The sequence below is a fragment of the Canis lupus genome, chromosome 8, assembly GCF_011100685.1.
Source record: "Canis lupus familiaris isolate Mischka breed German Shepherd chromosome 8, alternate assembly UU_Cfam_GSD_1.0, whole genome shotgun sequence".
NCBI classification, from domain to species: domain Eukaryota; kingdom Metazoa; phylum Chordata; class Mammalia; order Carnivora; family Canidae; genus Canis; species Canis lupus.
Genome location: NC_049229.1, coordinates 31,529,332 through 31,539,049, shown reverse-complemented (window position 1 = coordinate 31,539,049; position 9,718 = coordinate 31,529,332). Strand labels below are relative to the sequence as shown.

The window sequence follows — 9,718 nt, the reverse complement described above, 5'->3', positions numbered from 1 at the left end:
CCGAGATACCTCCCTCCGCGACCCAGCCCCCGCCCGGACTCTGCAGTAGGTTTAGCCAATTTTAAAAGCACCCATAGCGAATTAAAGAAATTCCCTTATTTTGTTCCCAATCCGTGTTCCCCGAATCCCTCGGGCATCCTATTACTATTTCTTGCGCAAGTCTGAGGCGTCAACTTGTAGGCGTGGCAGCTGAAGCGGGTGATGACCGTGTGTTTGGCGGACTGGCCCCTCGAACTTCTAATCTCCACGCTCGGGGCGGGCTGCCCCAGTGCAGGCGGGAGACGCGGCCCGGAGCTCGGAGAGGCGGGCCGAGGGGCTCGCCCGGACCCCGCCCGCCCTCTCGGCGCCGCCCAGGCCCCTCCTCCTCGCCCAGGATGCACCTGGTTGAAAACAAAATCCCACGTGACTGGCTCCGCTCTCAGGCCATCATGGCGTCTCCCAGTGGGAAGGGAGCCCGGGCGCCGGAGGCTTCTGGCTGCGGGCCTCGGCCGCTCGCCCGGGACTTGGTGGACTCCGTGGACGACGCGGAGGGGCTGTACGTGGCGGTCGAGCGGTGTCCGCTGTGCAACACCACCCGCCGGCGGCTGACCTGTGCCAAGTGCGTCCAGAACGGCGATTTCGTCTACTTCGACGGCCGCGACCGGGAGAGGTACGGCAGCCGCCGCGGCTCCATTGTTTCTTCCCGGGGTTTCTCCTACCGCTCCGCGAACGGAGGTTAGAGCCTGGGGCCCGGGTCCGGGGCCCGGAGCCCCGCGAGAGGAAGGGAATATGGGGAGGGTAGCAGCTTTGCGCCGGCGCCTTGCTCCCAGGGGTCGTGGTCGGGGTTGGGGACCAGATGAGGGAAGGTCGCGGTTTCCCCATTAACCCACCCGAGAAGAGTCTGACCCCACGGCGCTCCTGGGTACTAAAGGTAAGGGATAGATGGTGACTCGAGAGGAGTCTTCCTCCCCCTTCTGCTGTCGTAGAGTTGGATTCGCGGCGCTTGAGCTGCACTTCCATTCAAAAGCTTGGTTTAACCTTTATCTTCGAAAGCACGTTCACTCTCTAGAGGAGAGACAAGAGGATCACATACCTGGTTAAGAAGGATTCGGGCCGTGGTACCCCGTGTCACAGCTGGACCTCGTTACAAGACCGCTTATCCTGATGTGTCAACTAGGACTCCTAGTTGCTCCCTTTCCCCCTCTGCCTCCGAAGATCATTTTGGATACTAAGGCTCTTGGCGATGTGTTTGGCTTTATTTAAAAATACAGACGGGGAGGCGTACGCCTTTAGTTAAGAGAACTGAATTTAGGGACATGTTTTGGCCTTGTTTTGAAATCTAAACACAGAGCTACTAGTCTCAACTAATTGAAAAATTAGCGTGATCAGCTGCAGGGTCTCAACTTTTGTTTCAATGATTTGGTGTCTTTGATAGTAAGATAACTTTTTAAGAAGGAAAGTTCAGGTATTAATTCATTTACAATAACCCAAAACGTAATTATCTCCAACTTACTGTTGAGGAACCTGCACAGTAAGTGCCTTGCCTGGGTCACAGACTATAAGCATAGAGACCAGATTTAAAATCCAGACAGCCTGAATATATCATATATCAGGCACTTAACCACAGGATTGTACAGCATCTATAATTGGAAATATTTTGAGTGCTTACTGTTTCTCTAATCATAAATGGAATTTCTCTTTTGAGTTTTTTATGGTATCTTTTTAGTTCATTACTGTGTCTCATTGATGCATTTGATGGGTTTAGAAATTGCTGATATAATAAGTGATAGCTTTAAAAATTAAACCAGTTTTATTAAAAGACTGCTAGGCATGAAATGGCAATGTCTAACTGATGGAGTTTATCAAGGGTTCAGTTCAGGACCCTCTTCTCTGTCTACTTTTTCCCACATCAATTCCCATGATTTAAATAATGTCTGTGTGCTAAGACTGCCAGACTTTCATCTCCAACGCAGACCTCTCAGAAATCCAATGAACAGCTGCCTACTCAACATCTGTTTCTAAATTTGCAGTAAGTATCCCCATCTTAATATGGCAAACTGAACTCATGGTTTTCCATGACAAATTCTTTCCTCCCATGCGCATCCTGTCCCAGTAAATGATAACTTCATTCTTCTTAGATAGAGGTCAAAAAAACTTGCCTAGCCTTCCTTGACTTCTCTCTTAATGCCACCATATCTAATCTCATCAACAAATCCTATTTACTTTTTAAAATCTATCTAAATCTGTCCCTCTCAGTACTTCTGGTCTTCCAGAGGATTATTGCTTCTTGAGTCTCTGCTTCCACTCTTGCTCCCTTCTAGTAGTATAGTTTTCACCTTGCACCTGAAGTAACACCACTCTGAATCTTCAGTCTTGCAAGGGTTTCCTGTTTTACCAAAAGTGAAAAGGTGAAATCCTTATCAAAAGTTCCATGTTGTCTCTTCCTCTCTGATCTCCTATTATTTTTTCCCTTACCCACCCTGCTGGACCATCCTGGCCTCCTTGGCAGTCCTTCAAACATACCAGGAACACTCCTGTCTCAGGGCCAATGAAGTCTTACATGGGACTGGCAGGAACTCTTTTCCTCTAGAAATCATCAGAGCTGCTTCCTTTGTTTCCTTTAGGCTTCTGCTCATGTGTTAGAGAAACTAACCATTTAATTAAAATAATAACCTCCTTTCCCACTTAACCTGCTTTGTTGTCTTCCATAGCACTTAGCACTGTCTTACAGTTTACATATCAATTTGTCTAACTGCACCCCACACACACTCCAGTGGTAGAAGAAGCTCTATGAAGACAAAGATTTGTCGAATGATTAAATGACCGTCCCTTTTTCTAAATGTAGTCTGATCCTAAGCCATTTCATGATTAACCATCATGATCTATTTGTTACTAAAGCCGGAAGCCTGGGAGTTATTCTCAATTTTTCCTTTTTTCTTATTCCATGTCTCTAAATCATTGGCAAGGCTAATTTGATTTGTTCCTAAATAGATCTTGAATTGGTTTACTTCTAATCCAGACAACCATCATTTCTCTCCCGACTACTTCTAGGTTTCATTTTGTTTACCCAATGCAACTCCTCCACACAGCAGTCACGGTAGAAATGTAAATCAGATAATGTCACGTTTAAACTTCTCAGTGGCTTTCCACTGAGTTTAAAATAAAACTCAAACTCCTTACTGTGGCATATAAAGCTCCATTTGATTTGTCTGCTGCTTATCTTCTAACTTTGGCTGTAAGTTATACATACTGCATTGAATTGAATTTACACTCCAGCACTTGCTAAGTGATTTTGAACAAGTTTCTTAATCCTTCTTATGCTTGTTTATGTCATTTTGAAAATGGGAAGAGGGAATCTAACTTTATAGGTTTGGTAGTGATCACCTAAGAGTGTGTATTAAAGTACTTAGCATAAAAAAAAAGTACTTAACATGATGTCTAGCACATATTAAGCAATCAGAAAATAAACTCATACCACGCTCCTTCCTACTTACATCTCCATAGTCAGGGACCTTCCATCAGATTCTCAAACATATGAAACTTTTCCACCACTGGGTCTTTTCCCTTACTGTTTCTTGTGTCTGAACACTTTTCCTCCTGCTTGCCACTTTGTCTTTCATGTCTCAATGTAAATGTCACTTTCTCAGGAAGGCCTTCCCTAACATATTTTCACTTCCATCTCCCCTCTGCCACGCCGTTATTTTCTGTCTCAATTCTCAGTTCTTTCATGGTACTGAGCATGGTATGTAACATTACTTTCTTGAGGAAGACATCTGCTTCTGGAATGTAGTTCCATGAAGGCCTAAATTCTGGGTTTATTCAGTCGGATCATTGGTGCTTATTGTAGCAACACTGGGTAGCCCGTGGTAGGCATATTTTTGAAAAAATGGCAAAGGTAATACCACTTTAAAAACCCGGATGGAGGGGCACCTAGGTGGCTCAGCGGTTGAGCGTCTGTCTTTGGCTCAGGACATGATCCCAGAGCTCCGGGATCAAGTCCCACATCAGGCTCCTGCATGGAGCCTGCTTCTCCTCCCTCTGCTTGTGTCTCTGCTTCTCTCTCTGTGTCTCTCATGAATAAATAAATAAAATTTTTTTAAAAATGAGATGGGGAACATAACCTGAGGATAACCAAAGATGATAGCACCCTGGAAATCTGCCTGCTGGTTTAGGAATCAGTTATTTAACTTGTGAATCAGAAAATAAAGGCATTTATAAGCATATGAATATTGCTATTATAAGTAGGTTTTAAGCAATGATGCATTATCTTCACTGATGAGTTTTAAGAATATATGTTACACTTTTACCAGGTAACACAGTCACTAAATAAATTAGTGGTGGGATACAGGACAAGCAGGACATTTTACATGTTACTGAAGATTTCAAGGGGAAGACTGACACCTAACATCCAAAAAACATTCCTTTTTGTTTTGTTTTGGTTTTTTTTAAGATTTATATATGTTAGAGCAAGCACACGGAAGGGGCAGAGGGAGAGGGGGAGAAAATCTCAAGCAGACTCCCCACTGAATAGAGAGCTTGAAGCCAGGCTGGATCTCACCACCTTGAAATCATGACCTGAGCTAAAATCAAGAGTCAGACACTTAACTAACTGAGCCACCAAGGTGCCACCCCAAAATTTTTCTTTAGATATTTCTTTTCTCCTTCCAGGATCTTTTTGGACTGTAGCCTCTAAGAATCTGTCTTGAGTTCAGTTCCAAACCCACATTTGAATATCCTACTCAGAGAACAAAAGTTCCACCAGTGGCTAGATTCCCCATCTTTAGATAAGAGCTTATCAGCCTCTCTGCTGTTTGTGTCTTTCAGGAAGGAACTCAACTCCCATCCCATGCAGTTTAATAGTTACATTTAAGCCAACATATGTGCATCTTCTGAGAATATACAACTTCTGTTTTCCATCAGTATCAATGGCTACTCTTATCATTGTGCCTTTTGGAATTTATAAAAGGCTTTCACATTTAATATCTCATTTGTTCTCTACCACAAACCCATGAGTTATTAACCTGTTTTTAATATGAGAAAATTCAGAGTACTTGTATCTTATTTATTCCTGGCCTATACTAATTCTTAAACTCACTTCCAGATCTGAACTGTATTTTTATATGTAGTTGAATTTAATATATTAGTAAGATTAAGTACAGAATCACTCATTGCAATGAAGAAAACATTAAACTTGTGTATATTTATGCTAAGTTGCCTGTACCTTATGCTTGCATTTATCTTATTTAATCCTCGTAACCAAATAGGATAAGTCTTATTTTTGTTTTACAAGTAAAGACACTAAACAGTGCTTTGTTTCTATTTTCTTTTAATGACTTAACCTTCATTCCTGCCAGTAGAGTATATTTTTACCATATTTTCTCATATTCCCAATATTCTAACATAAAAGAGCCATTCTGATAAGAATCATGTTTTTTCCCCCATATTGCGTTTGTCCGTAAATATCATACCCCGTATGCCTAAAAACTTTAAGGAAGAAAAATTTGATGACTAAGAATTCTTACCATGTTAGAATCTTAATTCAAGAAATATTTAGTTAACTTATGTAAGGAAAATGTGCTCTGACTTTTGTCTGGGAAGCCTCACTGCCTTATTTCTAGAGCCAGAAATTTTCATTAATTTTTCTAACAAACTTGTACCCAAATCAGAGATGGGGAATCTTCTCCACCACCAATCTAAAAACTATTAGTGCTCATTTCCCCTTTTGATTGATTGGTATCTTTTTTTTGTCTTATTGTAGGTGTACATGTGATTATTGTAGTAAACTTCTAAAGTACAGAAGTACCTAAAGAAGGAAACAGATTTTACCCACATTCTCACAGCTCTGCTAATAATTTGTTTTATTTCCTTCTGGCCTATTGCTTTGTGTGTGTGTGTGTGTGTGTGTGTGTGTGTGTGTGTGCGCGCGCGCGCGCGCCCACACACTTATAAATACGTTTTTCATTTGGAATCATATGGTGTGTACATTTTGTGTTGGACCTTTTTTTTTTTTTAAGCCAGCATCTCATAAACACATGCTCATGTCTTCAAACATATTATAATGTCCTGCATGGCAGTAATATATCACTTGATAAATCATTCTCCTATTGAACATTAAAGTTTCCAACTTTTGCTATTATGATTTTGTGATTGGTGCCTTTAAACATAAATCTTTTGCTTCTTTGATCTCTTTCTTTGAACTGCAATTACTGGTTTGAAGGGTTTAATATTCTTAAGGGCTCTCAACTTCATATTTGAAAGGTTATTATTAATATATATATATATATTTTGCTTTTCTTAAAATTCATTAGTGTTTTTCTCAGACTTTTCCATTGCTGTATTCTTAGGCATAAAGTAAGTTTACATTCCTAGGATGAGGACGAGGACTGGGCAGGCAGATAGAGGGATTAGTTATTTTAGTAAAGGGCATGCTTAGGGCATAATACACAAGTTGTGGATGTTATGAGGATGCTAATTATTACCTAGAATTAATAATATGGATCTCTGCTAGAGCACACACCCTGGTGCTGTTTTTCTGGTGGTATGGAGTAGATTTGTATGAATAGTCCAATTTGTGGATAGATCCACTCAGTTGTCCGTAATTGTCTGTGGCCTTGGAACAGCATGGAGAGACAGGGCTCACACTCCTAACTAATGCCTCATCAGCAGCACACTCCTAACCCTGTTATCTCACCTGCTGTTTTGAAATGCTTTCATGCAGGACAAATTAGTCCTTTGCCTTGTGAAACAGCAGAATTCCGTCTGCCTGTATTGCCTTCCTTCTCTTAGAGCCAGCTCTAACCCATCCCCAAGTTAGCCCAGATAGGTATGACACCCTCAGCTGGGCTGTGTGCCCATGCTGGTCACCCCACCCCCATCTCAGGTGTTGTGTGACCACAGCCCCCTAATTCTCCTCAGGCTCTATTGAAGGCGGACTGTTTAAAAGTCAGTTTAAGACAGTACATTTTTTTTAATGGGGAAAAAATCATAGTTGCAAAAATATGAGAGAATTTAGGAGACAGAATCCATTTAAGAAAGTACTTTTTAAGGGAAATAACGCTAAGTATGGAGGAATTTGGTAAATAATATACAAGGCATTTTTAAATTGGGATAGAAAATATAACAAATAGTGTTGTAAAAGCCCTGGTGCTTGGTACTGGTTCACTGGCGGATTCCTTTCAAAAAACAACACAAAACTGGGGATCCCTGGGTGGCTCAGCAGTTTAGCGCCTGCCTTTGGCCCAGGATGTGGTCCTGGGGTCCCAGGATCAAGTCCCGCATCGGGCTCCCTGCACGGAGCCTGCTTCTCCCTCTGCCTGTGTCTCTGCCTGCCTCTCTCTCTCTCTCTCGAATAAATAAATAAAATCTTAAAAAAAAAAAAAGGAACTCTTAAAAAACTGAGTCATTTGACAGCAACAAAAGAATTGCTGAATGTATCTGCTTAAAGGTTTGGAAAGTTCTGTAGGACAGATACACATTAATCAGAAAGCAAGAGAAAAAATAATTTCAAGGTCTTGGAAAGAAAAATCACTAATTTCCCTAATTATCTTTGAAAAAGCTTTAGAAAAATGAACAAAAGACATAGGAGAACAACAAAAGAAATAAGTAGCCAGGGCACCTGGGTGGCTCAGTGGTTGAGCTTCTGCCTTTGGCTCAGGTTGTGATCCCAGGACCCTGGGATTGAGTCCTGCATCAGGCTCCCCGTGAGGAGCCTGGTTCTCCCTCTACCTGTGTCTCTCCCTCTCTGTGTGTCTCTCATGAATAAATTTATAAAATCTAAAAAAAAAAAAAAAAAAAGTAACCAGTAAGATGGGAAAAGGCGTTCAACATTTCTAATAGTGAAATAAAGAAAGGCAAATAAATGGATTATGATCTCTGGGGAGCAAGAGGTGGGAGGCCAATCAGTTTAGCCAAGATTAAAGTTTTTGGAGATAGATAAAACAGATACTGTTCCTCATTGTTGGTGAGGTTGTGAATTACATAAAATGATTCTGAGGAAATTTAAGGATAACTGCCAGAATTTTGCGTGTAAATATTTGACCCAGCAGTACTGTGTAGGAATTTCTGAGAAACCTAAAAGCTTTTAAAGATTTTTGCACTAGGGGCAGCCCGGGTGGCTCAGCGGTTTAGCGCCACCTTCAGCCCAGGGCCTGATCCTGGAGACCTGGGATCTAGTCCCACGTCGGGCTCCCTGCATGGAGCCTGCTTCTCCCTCTGCCTGTCTCTGCCTCTCTCTCTCTCTCTCTCTCTCTCTCTCATGAATAAATAAATATAATCTTAAAAAGAGAAAAAGATTTGTGCACTAGGGCATTCACTTAAAACACTACTGGTAATAGTGAAAATTTGGAAATGATGCCAATGCTCATCAATAGGAGTTCATATAAATAAATTATAGGATGTCTATTCACTGAAATTCTGTGTATTAAAGAATGAAGTTAGTTTGTATGTTCTGACATGGAAAACAACATATTTTATGTGATAAACTCCACTTTTTTTTTGGTAAAATATGTATCTTTAAATTAGTTTGGGGGCATCTGGGTGGCTCAGTTGGTTAAATGTCTGCCTTTGGCTCAGGTCATGATTTCTGGGTCCCAAGATCGAGCCTCACTTTGATCGATCCTCCCTGTTCAGTGAGGAGGCTATTTCTCCCTCTGCCCCATTGTGCTCTCTCTCAAATGAATAAATCTTTTTTAAAAATCTAGTTTGAATATGATGACTGTATTAATCTTTCTATTTCTTAAAAACCATATTGAGAAAGTACAGAATTGTAGAATGAATTTATCTTCCCATGAGTGGTGGGACGGAGAATGCAGAGAATGGATGAGTGTGCAGATGAGCAGTGGAAATGCTGACCCAGCCACATTCCTTGATCTCATCCACTGTTTAGTTTTAACACCACCTATTTTTAATTTCCTTCCTGAAGAATAACATTACTCATGAAGTGTTTGATACAGTAGGAATTGTTACCTTTCGTTTATTATTCCTGCTGGCAACTGTATATTTACACTTTAAGTTTGTTTTTAATGAAGCCCAAGAGAACCAGCTCAATATAAAACTGGACAGGGTTGTTTGTCATCCCAATTTGTTTTAGTGCAAAGTGGCATTTCTACGATAGATCTGAAAGGACAACTTTTATAAGTCTAAGAGCAAGATTTTATCCTTCATATCAGCCTTTGTTTGCCTGGTTTGATGAGTCTTGTGAGTTCATCTCCTTCAGGTTATCAGTACATGAATCACCATATTGCCTCAGTGAAGAGAGAAATAAATACCACATTAGTTTCTCATTTCTGATACATGGAAATGGAAGCATATAACTATATCAAAGAATACATAGCTGCAGAATATGTAATTAGATTTCTTAATATTCAGGAAGATGCTTTGCTGTAAGTTGCAGAACAGAGTAAATGCCTGATAAATTAATTGATGAATCTATGAGTTTTGTCTAAATTCCATATTGGTTTCTGAGTGTTGTTATACTGTTTCATGCAGTTACTACCTTACTGTCCATTGCAGTGCTACTTGGTATAACTTTTTGCAGTCATACTGTGTATCTCCACTGTCCAGTAAGATACCAGCCCTATATGGCTACCGAAGTGTGGTTAGTACAGCTGAGGAACTGAATTTTTAATCTAATTTCAATTTAGTCACACAAGTATATTACTTGATTTGCTTGTTTGTTTAACATTATACATTTTCAGTGACTGCCTATTAAGGGGTCACAATTAGAATATCCTTCCCATTT

General features: G+C 40.8%; 1 protein-coding gene across 1 annotated transcript in view; it reads left to right on the top strand.

Moving 5' to 3' along the window:
* Positions 1-388: 388 nt before the first annotated feature.
* ATG14 (autophagy related 14) overlaps positions 389-9,718 on the top strand; it is a 35,123-nt gene continuing 25,793 nt past the window's right edge. The window contains exon 1 of the mRNA XM_038544791.1: positions 389-649. Within this exon, the coding sequence (XP_038400719.1) occupies positions 429-649 (221 nt within the window). The 5' untranslated portion in view covers positions 389-428. The remainder of the gene's footprint in view (positions 650-9,718) is intronic.